At 40.0% G+C, this 24,916-nt stretch overlaps 1 protein-coding gene and 1 non-coding gene across 2 annotated transcripts in view; both read right to left on the bottom strand.

The window, feature by feature from the left end:
- Window positions 1-24,916, bottom strand: part of MAP3K20 (mitogen-activated protein kinase kinase kinase 20) — a 160,698-nt gene that overhangs the window by 77,776 nt on the left and 58,006 nt on the right. The window contains exons 3-4 of the mRNA XM_040971726.1: window positions 13,595-13,682; window positions 3,185-3,286 (exon numbers count right to left, since the gene is read on the bottom strand). Of these exons, the coding sequence (XP_040827660.1) occupies window positions 3,185-3,286; window positions 13,595-13,682 (190 nt within the window). The remainder of the gene's footprint in view (window positions 1-3,184; window positions 3,287-13,594; window positions 13,683-24,916) is intronic.
- LOC121151006 lies at window positions 19,786-19,894 on the bottom strand. The gene has a single exon (XR_005883097.1). It is a non-coding gene; the product is annotated as a U6 spliceosomal RNA (small nuclear RNA).

Genomic DNA, 24,916 nt, shown 5'->3' with positions numbered 1-24,916 from the left:
TGACTTCAGTCTGGGTGAGTCTTGGCTCTTGTAGGTTTTGGTGGAGTGAATCAGCAGATGGAACATCTCCATCTCCCTCAGCCCCTCTTTACCTGTAACTGTGCCATTTAATAAATAAGTAATCTTTAAAGAAAAGATTTTTTTTTTTTACTGAAGCCTCTCCTTTTCCTTTATTTCTCAAAATAGCCTCACTCCCCAAATCAAACAGGCTCCTTTATGTTACTGAACTATTACTTGAAAATAATTTAATAATTAGGTTTCAGCTTTTTTAAGTATTTAGAACATTTCAATTGCATAAAGGTTAATTTGATAATCTATTATTCCTCCACTATTCTGATTACTATATACCAAAGAATCATGAAAGAACAAAGAAAATGGGAAAAAAGTTTAAGCTCTTGCATAAGATGCTATTACTTGAGGAGTCAAGTGAACAAAAGTATGAGTAATTTAAGTGATCTTAAACAAGATGTAATTGGGATATTCTGAATTGTAGAAATTCAACAGCTATAACGTGAGAGGCATTTAATAATCTCTAGGACTGAACTTTCTAGTTTCTTCTCTTTCATATTAGGATCAAATTCCTGGATAATTTTCTGGGAAGGCTCTGTAAGATTCCTATTGGATGGGGGGACAGGCAGTTTCCATACTTTATGACCAGGATTTATACAAGGTGCAGGGATATAAGCTTTACATACAGTGGGCACCTTCCTTCCTTATGGCGGGTCAGACAGTATACACTTCAGTCATGCTCAGGGCACATAAACAGAAATCACAATCATATAATATTGTGTTTGTAGAATCATCTATCGTTCTGCCTTATTTTTACGGCTAGCAATTAAGAAGGCTGAAAAGTATTTTCGTCAGGTTTAACAATCAAGGCTTTCTAAATAAGATCTGAGAGGTCACTGCAAAGATTTGTTTAAACCAATGATGACCAGGTCCAGATTTATCTGCTTTAATCACTCCTTCACATTACTGGCTGACTTATAGCAATTGCACATAAACATTTTTTCATTTCATCTCTCATTCTTCTTTCCATTTGGAAAGAGTCTCTCTCTTTTGGTATGAGAAGGTATTCTCTCAATAGCAGGGATGCTGAGCAATGTCTGTTTACAAATTGCATGAATCAATTTTTACTTTGACATGAAGCATTCATTCTTCGATTTCCCAATACATTGTTGTTTCAGTGACTTCCCTCAGGAGCCAACCAAAAGCTACAGAGTTATGAAACAAAATCAACAAAACTCAAGCCCTCCTGTGTCATCTCCACACGTCTTTTTCAGAGGTGACTGATGACATTTTGACAGTGCTGTCTTTCCTTTTTGAGGCCACCTTAAAGCCTTCGTAAATGTTGAGCATTGCTTGTGACTAACAGCCAACAAGTCTCTTCTCTGCCCCCCTCTTCTTACTTGGAGCCAAACACGTCAGCACTTGACCTTGGTCATCAATCTGCCAGCCGGGCTAAAGGGATTTTATCACTTGTAGTTTTGGACAGCTTCGTGGGGTCCACTCCCATTTTCTCCTGCCTCATGATTGGCCTGTGGCTCAGGACTGCTGCTTGGCTCTGTTCCTCTCTGAGGCAGAGTACTAGCACTCAGCGGAGGACTGAGCTGCTCTAGAGCCAAAGGGCTCACTCACCCCTCAAGCCACGAAGACGCAGCTGGTGGGGGACAGGGTGGGAATCGGGGCGCTGAGTGTGGCAGAAAGCTGACTGAAGTCAGTTGATTTGTTTGCTCTCTCTCCAGTCTAAGTGCCATTAAGTAATAACATGGTGTAATTGGCTAAGCACCCTAAATGCAAATGTGTGTAAGGTGAAGAGCTGCAGTTCAAGGACTGCCTCCATGTGCACTGAGAGTTCCACACATGTGTTTTCACAAGGCTGCAGGTGGTTCCCAGGGGCTGCACCTCACCTTGCTGCCCAACAGGCAGCCCCTGCATCTCATGACATGCACAGAAGGGACATTCATGTGTGTTACAGGAAAAGATCTTGAAGATGACACTTTTAGGTGTGTGCACAATGCCTGATGCAGGGGCACCCGATGAAGTTAATTAACACAGCCAAAGCCTTAAGCACATCAGGGAACACTGTATTTGTATAAGATCATGAATTATCCTTCAAAAGCAGCCTGTAGCATGAAACTTAAAAAAATTTTTTTCCTAACTTTACCTAGCTGAAGAATATGGCAAATGTTGAAACTTAAAAACAGATAAGATAATTCCCCAAATTAAAGATGATCACTTTTGGAAATCACTGTGGGACTTTGCAGGGAGTGCCGGGTCTGAGCCCTTGCCTCACCGGAGTGCTAGCTAACTCTGCATTGACTTGGTGAGGAGATTTTCATGAAGAACAGAGCAGCAGAGTGCAAAGGAGTTAATTGCCCCAGTAACATTCAGATATACTTGCTCACTAGGGGTTGCTAGGACACAAACATTAACTATAAGTGTTCATTATTTAGATAAAGTTGTTTCCAAAGCAACTTTGACAGCTATAAATAAAACTCAGAAATGTTTCAGTTGGGAAAATGGAAAAATAAAGATAAAAATAAATGGAACTTGAATGGCTTTAGAAAACAGGAATTTATGAGGGAAAAAGAACTGTGCACCTTCTTTAGGGATCCCATGTATTAAAAATATTTAATTTCCAAAGGTAATGGCCAAATTTGCACTAAATATAAAGCAGAATCAGAATTGCTTTAACATGGCAGGGCAAACAAAACTGTCTCTGAAAGTAGTTATTAATTGTAGCATGTTATTATGTACACAAAATGAATTGAAGTAATCCTATAATAAATTTTGTTTTCTATAGAGGCTTTCAGAACATTAAAAGGACTTATGATTTGTTCAATTTAATGTATCAGGCCGGGCCACCCATTATAATGTTATAAAAGATGGCAAAGAAATTTATCCCCAAATTTACTAATTTTTGCGAACCTTGATTTTAGAGACAGAAATTACCCAAGGCAAAAGGAAAATAGAAAAGGAATCTCCGAGTGGAACAGTGAGGACCTGAAAACATTTTTGTGCACAACAAGAATTCTTAGACGAGCAGAATTCTACTTTTGGTGTAAAAAATGAAAGACCCCTAAAAACATGAAATAAAAAAAAACTTTCTTACATCAGGATTGGAAAATTTTTCTGACATGATTCCCCAGCGATTCTGCAAGAACACAGTATGCACTGTTACCTTTGGCTACGTCGGTGGCCCAGGTCATAATGTGATCCATGTCCATCTCTTCACTTTTGTTACTGTTGATGTAATCATAGAGTGACCCCAAAGAAGCATATTCTGTTTTCAAAGGAAAGACAAGCATATAATTAAACCCAATGTACATTCTAGAAATAACGAGTTTATACTTTTCATTGGAAAACTGTTTTCACAAATTCGACAAGAAGAAGAAAGTACATAAAAACTGTGTTGCTCCAAGAGTTAACACTGACGTTGAAACCCCATGGTTTCCATGGTACCAAGTATAGAAACAATCTAATCCCTGTGTTTAGGAAGATTTTGTGCCAGGTTTTTCACCATTTTCCACCATCGAAGAAAGGCCCTGGGAAATCAGTTCTTACCAGGAGATTGGCTGAAACAGTCAAGGTGGACTCAGCCACTCTCTCTGCCTCCTGCCTGTCATGTGTTCCTTCCTTTGCATGTATCCTGCCAGTGCCAGCTACCCCTGGTCAGCTGCTAGCGCAAGGGTGCTGCCTGACCTTGGACAGGAGTCTTCACAATGACACTTTTCTCTTTATGAGTGTGCTATTTCAGATATTTCGTTGTAGTAATGACAAACCAGATACTAATACAGCCATTATTTCTATAAGCTAGATAATATCATGCACATGAACCAGAGATTCTAGATGACAATGTAAACAAATCAATTCTTGCTGCATCAGCATTTAGACAAGCTCCCAACACTGAAGTTCAAAATGTTAAGAGGTGGGTAAAAATTCCTTTGAGAATGATCTAGCAAAATCTGCCAACTCTAAGTGCATAGTTTACAGGTGTCTGATAATTTCACAGAGATAGGCAGCCACCCCACACTCCAGCTTCAGAACATGTGTATCATTCCAGGCAGTATTCTCATGCCAGGTCACACTTAACATCGTCACTCTAGTCCTACGACCTGCGCTGGGCACCTCTTCTGGGTATTTCTCATGAATGGGACCATACCAACTGTGGTCGTTGTGTCTGGCTTCACTCTGTGAGCACAATGTTTCCAAGGGCCCTTGGTGCTGCTCAGTGAAACTGCGCAGTCATCCTCGGGACTCCGGAGGGGTGGCAATACAGGACAACTCCCGTTCTCCCAACCTCAGATGACTAAAATGTAAATGTCATGTAATTATTTCTTATGCAGTGCTGATTAGGGAATACTGACGACGAAGCAGTCTGTACATTTTCGGTAGAAATGGCATTTTTCTCAAATATTTTTGATCCAAGTTTGACTGAACCCTTCAATATGCAACTTGTGGATACGAGCAGTTGACTGTACTTCATACTTTCTGGTGCTGAACACTATTCCATTGTATGGATATTCTATATTTGGCTTATTTATTTACCAGCTGATACGTATTTATATTGCTCCTAATATTAAGATTTCATAAACAATGCAGTTATTAGCATTTATGTGTGAAAATACGTGTGTGGGAAATTCATGTCTCTTGGGTAGACTGTATAGCAGAGTCATTTGATAAGTTTCAAAAAATCATTCATTTTATTTAAGAGAGAGGAAGGGAGGGAGAAAGAGAGACAGAGTTTTCCATCCACCAATTCACATGCCAAAAGTTTCAATACATAAGGCTGGACCAGGCCAAAGTTAGGAGCCCATAACTCAGTCTGTGCCTCCCACATGACTGGGAAGGACCTGAATGCTGGAGCCATCACCTGCTGCCCTCCCATGTGAACATGCACAGGAAGCTAGAATCAGAAACGAATCTAGGACCTGAGTTTACATGCTCTGATATGGGACAAAGTGACCCAAATGGCATCTTAATTGCTGCATCAAATGTCTGCTCATACCTACAAACTGTCTTCCAAAGGGACTAGACCATTGTAAGCGCTCACTGCTAACACACCAGGGCTTCAGTTTTCCACACGCTTCTCAGCAAGTGGAGTGCTTGTTTTGGTCTGTTCTTATGATCACTCTAGTGCTTATAATTCGGTGTGCTTTTAATCTTTCTCCAGTGACTAATGAAGCAAATATCTTTTTGTGCCGGTTATTGTCTCTTGTATATGTGTATTCTTAAGTTCTTGAGCAAATTACCTATTAAAATCTTCTGCTCAGTTTTAAATCAATTATCTTATTGAGTGTTAAGACTTCTTTATTTATTCTGGATACAAGGCCTTTAACGGATAAATGATTTCTCCCAGTCTGGTCCTTGTTTTTTCATTATCTTAATGCTGTCTTTTAAAAGCCCAAATTCTTGAATGTTGGTGAATTTCAATTTGTCATTCATTCTTTTTTTTTTAAGCCTTTTTTTAAAAAAAAGATTTATTTATTTTTATTGCAAAGTCAGCTATACAGAGAGGAGGAGAGACAGAGAGAAAGATCTTCCATCAATGATTCACTCCCCAAGTGACCGCAACGGCTGGTGCTGTGCTGATCTGAAGCCAGGAGCCAGGAAGTTCCTCCAGGTCTCCCACGCGGGTGCAGGGTCCCAAGGCTTTGGGTCATCCTCGACTGCTTTCCCAGGCCACAAGCAGGGAGCTGGATGGGAAGTGGAGCAGCCGGGACATGAACCAACGCCTATATGGGATCCCGGGTGTTCAAGGCGAGGACTTTAGCTGCTAGGCCACACCGCTGGGCCCTCATTCTTTCTAATGGCTTATACTTTTGGTGTCATATCTAAGAACTTTTTGCCTAATGAAAGGCAAGATTCCCTCCTATTTTTCTTTTAATCTTAGCTCTATGGTTCATTCTGGGTTAATGCTTATACATGATATGAGGCTGGGTCTCATATTTATTTTCTATATGTAGTTGTAATTGTCTCAGTTACTGTAATTTGTTGAAAATACTCTACTTACACTACTGAATCAGCACACTGGTTAAAACCCAAGTGACAATCAATGCGAAGGTTTCTTTTTAGACTTCCACTGAACTATATGAGTATGGATATTGAGCTCATATTACACACTGATTATAAGTTTGCAAAGGAAACAATTCAAGTCTTCAAACTTCAGCCTTTATAGCACCCACTATAAACAGACTACTTCTAAGAGTAGTGTGTTGATGCCTACCAAAACAAAGCAAACTCTAGAATTTAGAGTGATATGTCACCTTGACAATATTCAACCTTCTGAACCATGGATAGTTAATAACATTTATATATTCAGCCCTTTGATCTCTTTCAGCAGCATTTTAAACTTTTTATTGTATGACATACATCTTTATTTCGTTAGATTTATACCCAGTATGTATTCTTCTTGATGCTATTGTTTGTTTCATTTTTAGATTGTTCATTCCCAGTATATAGAAATACAATTATTGAGCAAGGCACTTTAGTCTAGTGGCTAAATCCACGCCTTACATGCACTGGGATCCCATATGGGTGCCGGTTTGTGTCCTGGCTGTTCCACCTCCCATCCAGTTCCCTGTTTGTGGCCTATGAGGGTCTTGGGACCCTGCACCCGTGTGGGAGACCCGGAAGCAGCTCTCGGCTCCTGGCTTTGGATCAGCTCAGCTCAGGTCATTGAGGCCACTTGGGCAGTGAATCTGAGGACAGATATCATTCTGTGTCTCCTTCTTTCTACATATCTGCCTTTCTAAAGAAAATAAATCTTAAAAAAAAAACTGAAATACAATTGATTTTTGAATGTGGATCTTGGAGTCCTTGTGACCTTGCTAAACATGTAGTAGTTTTACTAGTTTTTTGATGAATTTCTTAGAGTTTTATATATATATATATAATTGCATTATAATAATAAGATTGTAATTATATATATGTTATTTTAATAAGAGAAAAAACACATATCATGTTTTCCTTGATTTGTGGTAATGGAGTATAAAAACAATGTAGCAGATATGAGTGACATTTTGAGATTGACATTTTGGGATTTAGTATTTAGAACCTTTTGTACCAATGGCTTTTCTATTTATTACTTGCTGAATTCTTTATTTAGTGGAGGGTCATGCTAGTGACTATAAAGCAAATTGATAATATGTCATTGTAAAAGTTAAAAGAAAAATGACAAAGGTGAAGCTGGCGTTGTGGCTCAACAGGCTAACATTCTACCTTCAAGCACTGGCATCCCACATAGACACTGCCCTGGCTACTTCATGTCCCGGTCTGGCCTGGGAAAGCAGCAGAGGATGACTCAAGTCCTTGGGAACCCTGCAGCCTTGTGGGAGACCTGGAAGAAGGTCCAGGCTCCTGGTTCTGGATAGGCTCAGCTCTGGCTGTTGTGGCTATTTAGGGAGTGAATCAGGAGATGGAAGCTCTTTGTCTGTCTTTCTCTCTGCGAATCTGCCTTTCAAATAAAAATAATTAAATCTTTAAAAAAGGAAAGAAAAACAAGAAAGGAAGGAGGGTGGGTAAGGTGGGAAACATCATTATGCTCCTAAAACTTCATAAATGACATACAAGAAATGTGCTCACTTTTTATAGGTTTTAAAAAATTTAAAAGACACTTTTATTTCTTCCTTCGCAATCTGGATGTCTTTTTTTCCCTTTTTTCTGCCTTATCACACTTGTTGGAACCATCAGCACAACACTGAACAGATGGTATGAGAGTGCAACCTCCCTGCCTTAGAAAAACAATCTTTTCAACATTAAGTGTAAAACTAGCTTTTTTAAGATGTTACCTAACAGGTTGAGAAAATTCTATTTCCAGCCTGCTGGTACTTATTATAATTGATTATTATGTAGTTTTTCAAATGCTTTTTCTACATCTTGAAATGATCATACAAGGCTTTTATTCTATAATCTATTATCATACCTTGCATTTAATCGATTTCAAATGTTAAACCAACCCTGTATTTCAGGGATAAATTCCGCTTGGTCATGGTGTGTAATATTTTCTATGTGTGGCTGGATTCAACATGCTGATATGGCAAAGGATTTCTGCATCCATGCTCAAGAGGCATATTGCTCTACTGTTTTCCTAGTATGCCTCTGTGTAGCTTGGCATCAGGATAAGATGGCCTGATAGAACACTGGCCTGCTTCCTTAGAGCATGAAAATGACTGGTGCAATTTCTTCTATAAATATTTGATAGAATTCTTGAGCAAAATTACCTGAGCCTCGACTCTTCTTTCTGAACCTCTCTTTATTTTTAAATGTTTATTTGTAAGTCAGAGTTACAGAGAAAGAGGGAGACACAGACAGAAATCTTTGATCTGCTAGATCATTTCTCAGATGGCCACAACGGCCGGGACCAGGTAAAGGTGAAATCAGGAGCGGCATCTGGGTCTCCCATGTCACAGGGTCATCTTTCACTGCTTTTCTAGGCGCATTAGCAGAAAGCTGGGCTGGAAGTAGAGCATCTGGGACCCCAAATCGTGCCCAGGTGCGAGGTTGGAACTGCAGGTGGCAGTTTTATTTTCAACTCTACAACCCCAGCTCCTGTGCAAATAGGTTAATAAATTCTAATTGTTTTTCATTAGTGTCGGTTTTGTTCAGATTTTACTTCCTCTTCAGTCCATTTTAATAATTTGTGTCTTTCTGGAAATCTGTTCACTGTATCTAAGTTGTCTAATTTGTTGGCAGGAAGTTAAACTTAATCACAACATTAGCCTCTCTTTCATTCCTAACTTTGCTAATTCATGTCGTCTCTATTCTTTGTTGGTCAATCTAGCCAAAGGTTTGTCAAATGTATTGATCCTTTCAAAGAGTACACTTTTAGTCTCATTATTTTTCTCTTTTTATTTTTCGTTTGTAAATTCTGTTCTACTCTTCACTATTTTCTTAATTAGTTGACTTCGGATTTATTTTATTCTTTGTATCGTTTCTTCAGACTGACGCTTATGTTACCAATTTCAGACATTTCTTATTTTCCTGAGATGTAAAAACTTAAATTTCCTCCTAGGTATTGCTTTATCTGCTTTACCTATTCTATGACTTTTGCATGATGCATTTTCATTTTTCTTCAGCCCAAAATATCTGCAAATATATTGAGGTTTCCTCTTCATGAGTTTTTAGAAACATATAGCTAATTTCCAAAGATTTGAGATTTTGCCAGATTTATTTGTTTTTTTTTATTTGCAGTTTAATTCCATGCACTTAAAATCTTTTTAAAAAAATCTGGTGACATATTCTACAAAGGGTCTCTGCCTTACGATGGTCAGATTTGAAGCCTTTTTGATTTTATGCCATGTGAATTTCGTTTTCTTCCTACCAAGTGATACACACTGTGATGTTGTGTTGTGACACCGAGCTGTGGCAGAGACCCACAGCAGGCAGTCACCCTCACAATCATGAGGTCAACAACAAACGCCCTCCAGTGCCTTGTGTGCCCAGTATCTTCTCCATATTATGCTTTCACATCCTCTCCTGTCCACAAAGTATACACCTGCATGGCTGGTCCACCTGGTGTTAAAGAACATGCTTTTTGTCTCATGACTTTCCCAACTTTTGTCTAATCTAAGTATTTTGAGCACATTTAGGTTAGGTTAGACTAAGCTATGATGTTCCATACCTTAAGTATTTTTGGCTCAAGATATTTTTAACTTTGGACTTGATAGATTTAAAATATCTTGAGGCAAAATGCACAAGGTACTGAACATTGTAGCTTAGTCTAGCCTACGCTAAGTGTGCTCAAGGCAGCTGAGAAGTTAGCCACTTGGTGAAACTGCTGTTCCCAGGTACATGAGAGGTTGTTCTGCTTGTCCTGCTTTCAAGGTTTTCATTATGTCTTTACCCAGCAGTCTGACAGTGGTTTAGCTGAGGTTCTTTTGCAATTACCCTATCTGGGCTTGCTGGACTTCAAGCATGTAGATTAATGCATATTATGAAGTTTAGAGCTATATTGGATGATATTATAAAAGCATTTCCCACCCTCTTTTCATGCCTTCCTATTATGGATTTATTAATAGACTTGCTGCCCCACAAGACTCTGAGGTTCACTTCAATTTCCTTGAAATGTTTTCTATTTGTCAACTTAGATAATCTCTTGTCTATCTAGCTTTCAGTGCACTGTCTCAAGTGTGGTAAGTCAGCCTAAAGAGCTTATTTCAATGATCTTTTACATAATTCAGGGTTGTTATTGAGTCCTTTTCTTTGTTGATGTCTAGTTGGCTGAGATTCTCTGTTGGTTGAGTCATTGTTTTCATGTTTTCCTTTAATTCTTTAAACAGTTTCCTTCAACTCTCTGATTCTTTTGATACTTCGAACGCTTTATTAGTATCTCAGGGGAAGTAAGACACTATTTGCATTGATGGAGTTTTTTTTTTTTCCCCTGAACACGGGCTACATATGTTTAGTTCTTTTTAGATTATAATTATTATTATTTTACGTTAGTCAACTCTGGATTTTATTTCTTGCTCCATGAAAATTGTTCTAGATTTTGTTTGCTACCTTGCCTGTACTAAATTGATTAAATTTGTCTCCCTTACAAGTTTTCCCTACAAATGGTTTCCAATTGCTCCTGTTTTGTCTTATTTTATCTTGTTTCTTTTTCTAAGCCATCCTTTTAGGGGTCGTCCTACATCTGAATAGGTTGTGAAATAGCCAGTGATTACACAGATGGGCTCAGATACCTGTGCCGAATAGGTCTACATGTAAGAAGTAAGGACACTCTCTGCCATTGTCCATGCCCACAATGATGGACAAATGACTGCTTATGAAGAACTATACTGTAGTAATAATACAGGGGAATTTGGTGAGTGGGGAGGGAATCGGGGGAGGGGATAAGGGAAATTCCAGGTCTTATGGAACTATATCATAAAATGATAATAAGAAATAAAATTTTTCAAAAAGCAATCAGTTATGGTTATAAACACACATAATGGGGATATCCAACAATCCTAATGTTATACCACTGAGTATTTCAAGTACGTGATAAATACCCAGAGATGATACTGTATGGAGAACCAAAAAGTACTCTATTTCAAACATCTTGGGCTACAAGGTAGAGGAGGTACTCTAAAAAACTATTAAGAGAACTAAGAAAGTCATTCCAATGGTGATGAAGATAACTCAAATGTGTAAGACACAGGGTTACATGAATCATTTCATCAAAGTGAGGGTCTAAAAAGTGATCCTCCAACATATGAGTAGCTAAGCTATTTTAAACAGGCATCTGCTGATTTCTTTCGGTTTTCTCAATGGAAACTGAGGACTCCCAATACAGCATATGTTATATGCTTTCAAATTTCACTCTACTCCTCCCTAGAAAATACCTAATTGAACTTAATTTGCTTTAATTTTTAAAAAGTCATTAAGAACAATAAGCTTTCAAAGATGCTATCTCCCTTTAAGTTTTACGGTAACAATAGCTGACTTTGACAAATATAAAACATACAGTAAATGCTGTTGAAGAAAGTACTGATTCCATGAAGTGTAAAGTACTGTTACCATGTGCAAAATACCACCAAGTCTAAATGTAGCTTGGAGCACAACTGATAAAAAAAATAGAGAAAATACCTGAATTTGTTATAACAATATGGGATGACTGCATTCAACTGTCTAATTAGGAAAGGCCGGCACAATACCAAAACATACAAACTAGATGTTTCTATGCTGTTCTAAAACAAATCCAGATCAAGTGAAAGAAAATGAGATTGGGCACTTGAAAATTAGCAGGTGTTCCATGGTTGAAAAGCATGAGAATTTGGACCTGCTGACAAACCATGCAAAACCAGTCACAGGGTGTTGATAGGAGGCCACACAGAATATGTAGACAGTGTCAGAGATGACACAGTCCCCATGAAATCCCCTAGGCTGCTGGAACCCTGAGTCATCTCCCATGGGAATTTTGGAACCCAGGCTTCCAGACACCATTTACCAGCTTACACGGTCCTTTGGGTGGGACTTCTGAAATCTATCCTGCTGCAAAGGAATTACCTGATCTAACTCCTTCCTTCTATCTCTCCCAAGGGTTCCCCAAGGATTTATATGGAGCTTTGCCTGCATATACACATATATGAGTGGGAACAGCACAGAATTTAAAAAGGTTTCCCAATATCAAAGAAAAATATAACCCGTTACTGTATCTTTTTTTCTTTCTTCTTCTTCTTCTTCTTTTTTTTTTTTTTTTAACTTGGGAGTCTCAAGTTCCAGTCACAGTATTTCTTTGTTGAACCAGGGGGAAAAGATGTTCACTTCCCTTTTGAACAAAATAAATGGGCAGCTGCCTCTTAGATTCTTCCCCTAGCTCCCTTGTGAGCAAAGCATACAGACCTGTGAAGAAAGGTTGCACACACACACATGCACAATACTCCCTACTCCAGAGATCATCTATTCTAGTCCCTTCGTTCACATGAGAAAACTGAGACATGGAGATTATCAGGGATGCGTCCAGGATGCTTTGGCAGAATCAAGACAGGATTTCACATCTCCCAACTCCCATTCCAGGGCTCATTCCATTCCATCAGTCTGATAAATCATTCTTTTGAGCCCTCTCTCTGAGTGATAACAGCTGCCTGCTGCCACAAAATTTCCATTTAGCAGACAAACTCCAGTTGAATGGATGCAAGTCATTGAAGGTTCCTCCCTCATCGCCTCCAGTGTCCCAGGAAGATGACAAGATTCCCAGAAGGGCTAGAGGGTCAGTCTGTTGGCTTGACTATCTTTGTTTCTCTTTAAACATCCTTCTACTAAGACTTGTTTGTGGAAGAGACAGGGTAAGTGTCATCATTCCTAATCCACTTGATTTTTTTCAGTTTAAGACTTGGCTTATATACTGCCACACATGCACAGGGCATGGTTTAGGCCTGATGCTAATAATGGGGCCAGTCTTTCAAAGTTTTATTATTTGTTTTTGCTTTAATCAAAGTTATTTGCTATGAAATTAACTGAACACTGTAGTTGTCACAGACGAAAATCTGCTCACTAAATGGTACAAATAGGAGCACAAATTACTTAAATCCAAGTGTCCTTCTGTGTTCTTGTGAGGCAAAATTTTCCAAATGCTCTTTTTTGGAAAGAACATTTTTTGCCAGTTATAAACTGCTGCTCTAATGTACAGGATAATTTAAATCAAGGTCATTACCAACTCAGATGACCAAGCCTGAAAAAATACTGTTCTCATGTTGGAGATCTTGAAGAAAGAATGCTCCAGTGGGATTAAAATGCCATGTGGAGAATTACAACATGAACAGCTCAAGAAATCTTAATTTATAAAAGGTCAGAGTTACAAAAAACATCTCTCACTTCAACTAATGAAATAAAAATTTAGTTACCCAGCACCTTTAAATATTGGTATTGCAGCTGAGAGAGCATTAAATAGCATTTATATGGATATAATTAGCACAATTAGACATGGGTAGAAGGGGAAATAGCATTCTAAATTATATTGATATAATCAGTTTTATTAATGCTTTATAGCAACAAAAGTGACATCTGACAGTAGCACACAACTCACGAGTGAAGGCAATATTAAGCATTTCAGCATGGTAAGGAATTGAAAGCTTGGTAACTGGGGAGAGAAAGGAGCCAGAGTGCCTACCTGTGACGATGCCGTAGTTGGGAGGTTCAAGAATGACTCCGTAAAACTGGATGATGTTCCTATGACTCAGGACACTGAGGATTTCTGCCTGTACAGAAGTCAAATGTAAAATTCCATAAATTTTCACAATAAGTCTAATAAAATAAACTTACTGTTCAGGTTTTCAACTATGAAAGGATCATATTCAAGTAACAGCCACTTAGGTGATTAATTTCATCATTTGGGGTAATTGCTGACCTTCTGTCGCTGTGCACTGAGAGGACTGAAAACATGCAGGTGTCAAAGTGGATTCTTGGCCTTCGGTGATGACTGGATGGCAAGACATATTTGTACATTTTGAAATGTAGTAAACATTAGAAAACTGTATTGAAGAGTGGCAGAATAAAAAAGCTGTTTTTATTGCTTTATTTTAAAAATAACAAAATGGCAACCTCACTGTGTATCTGCTAGTATCTACATACAGAATGATCCCTGGATAGGCACATACATTCATTCAATACTTTGTGACTTTTATGGATATAAAATGTAGCTAATCAAGAATTATACATACAGTGAGGTATAAAAAAAAAGAAAAAGTTTTGACATTTAAAAAGTTTTCATTTTATTTGGAAGACAGAGAGCTTCCATCCAGTGGGTCATTCCCTAAATGCCTGCAACACCTGGGACCGCTCCAAAAATTCATGCTTTAAATTTTTACCGATCTCTGCTAAAAAGGAAAAACAAACAAACAAATGAATGTCTTGTTAACACTACTGTGCATAAAGTTGGTGCTTGGTAGCTTCTGAGATGCTGAACAGGTCATCAACCGTGCTGTGCTGGGGCAGCCTCTGGAACTGAACAGGCTTCCCAGGGAGACCTGGCTCTGCTACTACATGCTGGAGGCTCTGAGCAACCTCTTTAACATCTCTGAGACTCACGTTGCCTCATGTAAAATGGGTCAATAATCAACCCCATTGCTTGGCAAACACCAGGTACTCATCCAACGCGCATCCGCTCTCAGACATCTTGCCCCTTTCTTTATAATGAATTCATCATTCCGAGTTGAGTTTATGACTTCAGTTATCCAGCACTGGATTCCACTTACATATCTGTACTGCTTTGAGTAGGTCACACTGACTTTCTGTAGGTATTCATGTTTTCACTGAATTACCATCACTTAACATTTCCAGGGCATTTATCTTACATGGCCCTCACACTTTATCAGATTTGAGTTGAGAAAGGGGCCAGTGGGCTGGCTCAAATGGCCAATCCTCCACCTCCAAGCGCAAGCATCCCATATGGGCACCAGTTCATGCCCCAGCTGCTCTGCTTCCCATCCAGCACTCTGCCTATGGCCTGAGAAAACAGTGGAGTATGGTCCAAAGCCTTGGGACCCTGTATCTACATGGCAGACCCAGTAGAAGCTCTTGGCTCTTCATTTCAGATCAGCTCAGTTCTCACCACTGCGGTCACTGAGGGATGATGGAAGATGGAAGGTCTGTCCCTCCTCCTCTCTGTAAATCCACTTTTCCAAGAAACATAAATCTTAAAAAAAAAAAGGTCAAGAAAACTGGATACTTCATTTGATTTGTTCAAGCTCATTTCCTTTGCCTCAGTAAATGTAGTTAGTAAAATTCAAAGTTCCCATCTTTGACTCTATAAATGCATGTGTATATGCATTCATGCATGTATATATATACACGTATGTTTCATATATATTACATATATGTGTATATGTCTCCCCTTTTTGTTCTTAAAAAATTCCAATAAAATCATGAGTCCTAACAATTTTTTTAAAGATTTATTTTTATTATTTTTTTATTGGAAAGGCAGATATACAGAGGAGAGACAGAGAGGAAGATCTTCTGTCCAATGATTCACTCCCCAAGTGAGCGCAACGGCCGATGCTATGCCGATCGGAAGCCAGGAGCCTCTTTCGGGTCTCCCACGCAGGTACAGGGTCCCAAAGCTTTGGGCCGTCCTCAACTGCTTTCCTGGGCCACAGGCAGGGAGCTGGAAGGGAAGCGGGGCTGCCGGGATAGAACTGGCGCCCATATGGGATCCTGGGCGTTCAAGGTGAGGACTTTAACCACTTGCGCAACCGTGCTGGGCCTGAGTCCTAACAATTTTTTAAAGAGATACTTCATTGATAGTTTCTTTTTACATTAAAAAAAAGATTTATTTATTTTTATTGCAAGTCAAATATACAGAGAGTAAGATCTTCCATCTGATGATTTACTCTGCAAGTGACCGCAATAGTAGAGCTGAGCCAATCCGAATCCAGGAGCTGCCTCCAGGTCTCCCATGCGGGTGCAGGGTCCCAAGGCTTTGGGTCATCCTCCACTGCTTTCCCAGGCCACAAGCAGGGAGCTTGATGGGAAGCGGGGATGCAGGGATTAGAACTGGCATCCATATGGGATTCTTGGTGCATTCAAGATGAGGACTTTAGCCACTAGGCCATCACGCTGGGCCTTATTTATTTATTTTTTTTTACATTTGAAAAAAAAAGATTTTATCTATCTATCTATCTATCTATCTAAAAGGTAGAATTACAGAGGGAGAAGAAAAGGAGAGGAAGAAGACAGAGGGACACAGGGAGAGACCGTATCTCCCATCCTCTGATTTATTCCCCAAATGGCCCCAAAGGTGAGGGCCAAGCCAGACTGAAGCCATGAGCGGAGGAGCTTCATTTGGAATTCCCACAGGGGTAGTAGGGGCCTAAACACTTGGGCCATCTGCTGCTGCTTTCCAGACTATGAGCCGGAAACTGGATCAGAAACAGAGCACCTGGGACAGGAACTGGCATCATATGGAGACACTGTTGTCACAAGCAGTAGCTTAACTTGCAACATCACAGCACTGGCTCCAAGAAACTTGAAATTTTGTCCAAGAACATGATAAATAGCACAACCAGGTCCTAATGTAAGTAGTCTGCAGTCAAAGCCTCCTCTAACCACTAAACCATAATGTTTGACTTCATAAGGCTCATTTCAAGACAGAATGGGACACTAGTTTACAGAACATCTACAAATGACAACAGGGCTAGAAAATCCCAACGTCCTCTTCTAGTGAGTCACAGAAACGAGAGGTAAGTTCTCACGTTCTCCCTTTTCGGGCCTTAGCTACGTTTGCACTATGAGACTTCCTTGGCTTCCAGACACTCCGTTGTGCAGCCTCAGGTCAAGAACTAAGACCTAATTCTCCACAGGCACGAGACCATCAGGCCAGTCAGCAACAACCAAATTTATAGCTAATAAAACCAGTTAATTGCACAGCATGAGGCAACCTCTCTTTATGCAAAAATTACATGGTTACAGGGTTTAGAACAACTCTTACAATCTGATTAGCTAAGTGCTTTATAATATTACTCCACAGTGCAATGGAGTTTGATTATTTACATCCCATAACAGAAATGTTTGAGACATTTATTATGGAAATCTACAAGATCATTTAGAAGAGTTTAGGCAAATTTAATTTTGAAATAGTCTGGAAAGTCCTTGGAAATCATTTACACTTCAATTAGTCAGCATCTTGAATACCTGGATTCTTCAGCTAAATTAATAACAATTCTACCATTTTTGTTCTGTCGGTATGTTCAGACACGTGCACAACATATTCACACCATCTGTGAGACTTGGTCACTGAGGGCAAAAAACAAAAAACCAAACCCTAACACACACAATCAGAGTAAGGAAAATCTGGAATCAGAAACTTAAGAGTGGAAGAGATTTAAAGTCTTCTGGTTTTTTCCTTCCTAGTCCCCAACTACAACGACCATGCTCTGCATTCTCCAAGGCTGCTCTCTGGCCTTAATTTCCTGTCCTTACACCCATCAAACCAGCTCTTCAGTTCAACAGATAAATTAATGCCTCTAGTCTCCCAATTCTTCTCAGTTTTCCTTGGGTAATAAACTAGATTCTGTCGAGAGGATACAGACATCCGGTCTTGCTCTCTCTTTTTGATATCCAGTCCAAAATGTCTCTAAACCCAAAGCCTGCATGAAAACACCAATGTAACGTCTTCATAATCCTATAGTTTCACCAACCTTTGCTCTTGCTTGCATCCTTGACATTGCTTCATGGTCATAACTTAACCCTGGGGTTCCAAGCACTCCAGGCAGCAGGAAGAAGGAAAGTGCTAAAGGGTATAAGGGCAGCCTCCTTAAAAAGCTTTGTAGAAAGCTGACCCAATTCTGCAAATCTCACATTCTTACATCTCTCACATTCAAGCCCTACATTCAGTGCAGTTCTAACCTGGGTACAGTGGCACATCTGATACAACAGGGTTTGTGCTGAAGACCAGGAGAGTATTTATCGCATTAACAGTTAATAGTTCATGCCACATCTACCAAAGTATCCATGATCAAGATTCTGCTTTTCACATAAGAATTTTTTGGGTATTCTACAGAGGGATCCTCATAAAGTTTGTTGGAAAATGCATATGATAGAAGATCTATGTATGGATCTCAAAACTTTTGCAACAAAATATACTAATCTTTTAAGTCTATTTTCTATGAACTTTAACAAGTTCTCTCATATGACATTCTATGCTCTTAAATATTCCCAAAATATTCTTTCAAAACCATAAATCCATAGTCTCTAAGTATGAAAAGAAAATAATAATTACCCATTTCTCTGGTCTTCAGTACTTCTAGACTAACTGTTATAGCTTACCTGAGAGTTAAGTCAGTGTATTTATGATGTGCAGATAAGTGAAAGCTACGAGTTATTAAAAGTAATTCTGAGTCTCTCTAGTTAGCTCTCTCATTCTCTATTCAACACACACCCAACAAATATTTACTGAGTATCTACTACATGCCAGCATCCACGCTATGATGCTAAGGATAATGATGAACAAGTTAGCCAAACCCCTGCCCACCTGAGGGCTCAGAACACAGTGGGAGAAGATGGCCAACGACGATGTAAAAAAATAAGACAATTTTCACAAGGCAGATGTGCAATGAACTTGATTCTTCTGGTGTCCTTTAGACACTTGCCCTTTTTTCATTTTTCATTCTCAGGTTGCTGCCATACTCTCACATTGCAAAACAAGTGTAGTTTCCATCAGCTCTCCCATCTCCATTGACCACTATATATATATATATATTTTTTTTCTTTTTCTTGAGAAAAGAGTACCCTTCCTTCACTTTGACACCTTTTTGTCACAGGTCCTCCTACAACCTTTTTCCTCAGGACAACTCGCTCCATCATCATCATTTCCATATTATTTTATCTCTTTTCTAGTTATATCTTCTAACCCCAAGACAATGCTTGAATTTCATCTCTTTAAAAATAGGTAACTTTTTTGCACTGTCATATTCTTCCTGAACTATTTTCTGATCATTAAACCTTTCTGAATACTTTGTTCTATTTACTTAATTTGTATTTGCTTCTTAATCTCATTGTATTTGGCTGGATTTTTATTGTGTTGCTAAAGCTTCCCTAAGTAACTAACTCATAACTTATCAAATGTCCTACACAGATTATACTTTGAGTTTAAAAACTAAATATGGTCCTGGTGCAATGGCCTAGCAGCTAAAGTCCTTGCCTTGAACATGCCGGGATCCCATATGGGTGCCAGTTCTAATCCTGGCAGCTCCATTTCCCATCCAGCTTCCTGCTTGTGGCCTGGGAAAGCCATCAAAGACAGCCGAATGCCTTGGGATCCTGCACCCATGTGGGAGACCTGAAAGAACTTCCTGGCTCCTGGCTTCGGATCAGCACAGCACCGGCTGTTGCAGCCACGTGGGGAGTGAATTATCAGACAGAAGACCTTCCTCTGTCTCTCTTCCTCTCTGTGTATCTAACTTTGTAATAAAAAAAAAACAAATCTTAAAAAAATTAACCATGCCTCTCTTTAATTTTCTGATATTGTTCCTTGGCATCTGTACTCTTTCATATCTCAATATGTACAAAAATAAGGACGAAACGATGCTGTAAGTCCTGTCAGGAGAAATAAACTCCCACCACGAAGGGCTTACAAGGACAAAACAAATGTACTTAATGATAATGTGGCCATGACCACCGTGAGGACAGTCAAGCACTGTCGAAGAGCCATGTGGAGGATGATGGAAAGCAGCCACTGGACCATAAATAACAGATTCAATTTCAATTAATAGTTGGGAGGTGGGGGAGAGCAGCATTCCTATCAGAGGCACTAGCTGAAGTAATGGGGAAGAGGCAGCATGGAGCAGGATGTTTGAGTAATACACAAAGGACATATCAGAGATTGGAGATGCTAATGGGTCATCCTTGCACAGGGGCCATACTAATCTTCTCTGTATCGTTCCAATTTTGGTATATGTGCTGCCGAAGCGAGCACAGAGATGCTAATGGAACTGCTAACACACACGACTAACAGATGCCAGTCTGATTTTTACGTCAAATGTCAGTGGTAGCCACACCAAAAAAGTCAAAATATATGTTAAGGTTTGAAAGAGATCTAAGATCAGCACAGCTTCTAGAGGTAAAGGAATTATTACTGCACCATCAGTTGGAACTAAAAGTTTACCTACTCCAGTTGTCCCTAAAATAACATAATATCCTTAATAACATTTTTACTAAAATTATCAGAGACAGCATGCATACACGTATACACACACAAGTGTGTGTGTGTGTGTGTGTGTGTGAGAGAGAGAGAGAAACAGACAGAAAGTACTCTCATCCACAGTTCACTCTGAACACCCACACAGCCAGGATTTAGCTGAGGCAGAGTCTGTGAATCTATAACTCAAGCCACTTTTCCCACACAGGTGGCAGAGATCCCAACACTTCAACCATCAGTCAACTGCCTCCCAGGGCCTGCATCAGTGAGAAGCTCGAATCAACAGCCAGGGCTCTGACTAGGACTCAGGCACTCCAATGGAACTGAGGGAGCCTTGGCATCTTAACTGCTAGGCCAAACACAGTTCACCTCCCATCCCAACATCTTGAATCATATTCTAAGAAATAGGTATTTCCCTTTGACTAAACTCTCCCAGGGGCAGGCTAACACTGGGGAAAGAGTTGAGTTATTGCTGAGAATTTGGAAAATACTTATTAAAATAGGAGAGAGCAGAGAGATAACGAGTCTCCAAGACCAGGAGGATGGGGAGTTAAGTGGACCAGTAATACCAACACAAATCATGAAAGTGTATGTACATGTGCAAGCATAGATGTCTGTTCAAGAACAGTCAGGGATTGTTGATCATGAAGACAGGAAAAAGAAACAGGAAGTACCAGTAGGGTAGGAGGAACATGAAAGGCACAGGAACTTCCCCAGTATGTGGGTGCTCCTCTCCTGTGGCAAGGTAGGTTAATCAGATCACCGGCAGGACGCAGCATCACAAAGCATCAAACTCCATTACTGACTCCTCTTGCCTTAAAATCTGTGTTCACAAAGCAGTATGTTGATTGATTTATTTCTCATATAATTGATCTTAAAAATCAGTAATATGGCTTTATTTCTTTAGTCAGTCAAATATGTTACATGGTTCCATATCCTTGAGTCCACTCAAGCATGAACCCAAAAAGCAGAAGGAATCCCACTAGGGAACTACCAGGACAGCTGCTAATACCCTTGGGACTTCCCCATGTCCTATGGCAAGAAATTGGTTTCTAGAGAGTCTATTCCATTGTGTGGAATTATCAGACTTGACCTACGTAACTTTGCTCATCAAGCACGGCTTCACTATGCCACATCCATTTTAGCCCAGATTCTTGTTGCTTCATTCCAAAACACCACCACTGCACCCCGAATTCTGATTTTTCCTCATTCCTTAAAGTTTCAGCTTGGTGCCCTTGACTTGATCACAACTCTACTTACTATCTTATTGCCTCTGACCAAGAAGAAAGAGTTCCTTTAATAAATGGCAGTTAATGATACTGCAAGTGGACACATTCTTCTATGCCTACTGACTGAAACAGTGTCTGTGTAATGAACACTACTTATTTTGTCCAGGAATGCTTAGATTCCTGGTGAGATCCGACATAAGCCTCAGTCAGAGAGCTCTCCATGTGGCTCTCTTCCCATAAAACAGACTGTAGTCATCACTGAAGTCCCTGAGAAAATGTTAATACTGTTTATTGACTGTACATAACTCTCAAGACTCAGGGAATGTTTGGCATGTAAACAAATATAATCCTGATGTTCACCGATATAACACACACCAATCTGCAACCCAACGTTCTGATAGCCAAAGACATCTAACAAAAATTGTAGGTCATTGTTTAATTGATTTTGAGGTGTAACAGTCCAAAATTGAGCCCAAGGATAAAGAAAAAAGTGAATGAGAATATCAACACATTTTCTAGGAGAGAGAAGATTATAAAGCATGAGATTATGGACTCCGTTAAGAGTCTTCAGAAAGATACATAACATTCTGATACCTGTGAACTAGATCACAAATTTTTATAACTTAATTCTTTTGCAATTGATAAATAGAATAACTACTGACTCAGAAGTAGCACACTCATGCATTACACTTGCTATGTATCAACAGTGTCTCATCATTTTACATAGTTTAATTCATGAGGTAAGTACTATCATTATCCTGGTTTATCTCTGTGAAACTAAGGAACAGAAAAGTTAAGCCATTGGCCCACAGTCAGGCAGCTGAGAAACAGGGCAGCCAAGATTCAAATTAGGCAATCAGTCAGCAAAGCCTAGGAATTCAATCACAACATACAAATATCAATTCTCCAAATCATACATATGCACATGCCCCCACATTTCTTCGTATTATGAATAAACAAACTCACCTGCGACTGTGCTTATGACTACGCCCTGATACACAGTGAATGCACAAGCACGCTAACTGGATCTGAGCATGGAAAGAACTCCAGAATCAGCCACCAGAGACCTAAATTCTAGTCTAAGTCCAGGCTCTTGATGCAATGTAATTTGGGGCTTCATATTATATACTGATAAAACATCAAACTGTGCAGGCAAAAAGAACAACCTAAATAATCTAAAATCTCTATAAATAGCATTGTGACTGCATCTGATCTAGTTGGTAGGGAAGGGCCCGGGAAGTTCCCAGTGAATCTAGGCATACAGCCAGGATTTAGATTAAGTGGCTGAGACAGTGGTTCTCCCACTCAAACCAACCACAGCCTTGGGCCCAGCTCAATGACTCAGTGGCTAACTCCTTGCCTTACATGCACAGGGATCCCATATGGACATGTTTGTATACTGGCAGCCTTGCTTCCTGTCCAGCTATTTGCTTGTGCCCTGGGAAAGCAGTAGAAGATGGCCCAAAGCCTTGGGATCCTGTACCCATGTAGGAGACTAGAAGCTCTTGGATCCTGGCTTTGGATTGGCTCAGTTCTGGCCATTGTGGCCACTCGGGGAGTGAAGCAGCAGATGGAAGATTATTCTCTATGTATCTCTGTCACTATGTAAATATACCACTCCAAAATCAATCAATCAATCAATCTTAAAAAACAAAAAAACAAAAAAAATCACTTTGCTGCTCTGTAGAAAATCTTGCTTCCATTTCAGGATGTACAAGCTGGCCTACTTAAGTCTCTTGACTTCACTAAATTTGATCTTCATTGGTACAATAAGAAGCCTAAAGCAGATTACAATAGCTGTAAGGACCAAACACATTTGAGTCTGATTCAAGAAATGTTAGTGACTAGAAAATGTACCTGGACTGAGCAGAAAAAAAACTTAAGAAAAAAAGATATACAGCAGTGAATTCAGACACAATATATCACCAGCCACAACTATAAAATGGTCATCAATGATTCACAGTCTGTATGGGAAGCTAAATGTGGCCACACGACGCATTAACTGGCTAATAAGAGGTGAGAAGTGATGGGGTTGGTGTTTGTGGTACAGCACATTAAGTCACCGCTTGTACCATCCTTTATCGGAGTGATGGTTTGAGTCCTGGCTGCTCCACTTCCAACTCCCTGTGAATGTACACTGGAGGGCAGCGGAAAACAGCTCAAGTGCTTGGGCTCTTGCCATACACCTGGGAGATCCTGATGGAGTTTTAGGTTACCGGCTTCTGTCTGGACCAGCCCTGGCCAATGCAGCCATGTGGGGAATGAACCAGAAGATGGAAGACCTCTATCTCTCCCTCAACCCGAGTAACTCTGACTTGTATGTGTGTGTGTGTGTGTGGGGGGGTGTATATAATTTTTTTTTAATCTTTCTTGATGGTCGCAATAGCTGCATCATGGCTAGGCTGAAGCCAGGATCCAGAAGCTGCCTCCAGATCTCTCACATGGATAACTGTGCCCCAAACATTGGGGCCATCTTCTGCAGATTTTCCTAGTTGGGACATGAACTGGCATCCGTGTGGAATGCCAATGTCACAGGCATTGGCTTTACCTGCTATACCGCAACACTGCCCCATAAACACATCATTTTTACTGTTTTTAATTTTTAAAAGATTTATTTATTTTTATTGGAAAGTCAGATATACAGAGAGGAGGAGAGACAGAGAGGAAGATCTTCCGTCTGATGATTCACTTCCCAAATGACTGCAATAGCTGGTGCTGAGTCGATCCGAAGCCAGGAGCCAGGAAGTTCCTTCAGGTCTCCCAGCAGATGCAGGGTCCCAAGGCTTTGGTCCATCTTCTACTGCTTTCCCAGGCCACAAGCAGGGAGCTGGCTGGGAAGCGGGATGGCCAGAACATGAACGAGCGCCCATATGGGATTATAGTGTACAAGGCGAGGACTTTCGCTGCTAGGCTACTGTACTGGGCTCAATATACCATTTTTTAAAAAGATGTGAGAAGTGAGAAGCTTTCATTCACATATAAAACAAAATTAAAAACCAAGAAATGTGTTAATTTCCTTAAGCCATCCACAAAAATGAACTCAAATGAATCATACAAGATGGCATTTGACGGGGCAGTTAGAGCACAGCTTGGGAGCATGGATCTCATATCATGGAGCCTGGCTTCAAGCACTGGCTCCACATTGGATTCTAGCTTCCTCCTAATGGGCTCACTGGCAGTCAGCCATGACTCATGTAGTTGTTTCCCTATAACCCATATGGGAGACACAGCCTAAGTTTCAGGTTCCTGGTTTCGGCCTGTCTCAGCCTTGGCTGTTGGTTTTCCAAAAAAACCAAATAGATTTAAACAGACACACACAAACACACACATCATAAACATATGTGTATGGGGCCAGGCACAGCTTTGCATGCACCGGGATCCCATATGGATGCTGGTTCATTTTCTGGCTGCTCCACTTCCCATCCAGTTCCCTGCTTCTAGCCTGGGAAAGCCTTGGGACTCTGCACCCATGTGGGAGACCCAGAAGAAGGTTCTGACTCCCGGCTTCAGATTGGCTCAGCTCAGCTCTGGCTGTTGCAGCCACATGGGAAGTGAATCAGTGGATGGAATA

The sequence above is a fragment of the Ochotona curzoniae genome, unplaced genomic scaffold, assembly GCF_017591425.1.
Source record: "Ochotona curzoniae isolate NIBS_2020 unplaced genomic scaffold, NIBS_Ocur_1.0 contig_2210, whole genome shotgun sequence".
NCBI classification, from domain to species: Eukaryota; Metazoa; Chordata; class Mammalia; order Lagomorpha; family Ochotonidae; genus Ochotona; species Ochotona curzoniae.
This window is presented reverse-complemented; position numbering and strand designations above follow the sequence as displayed.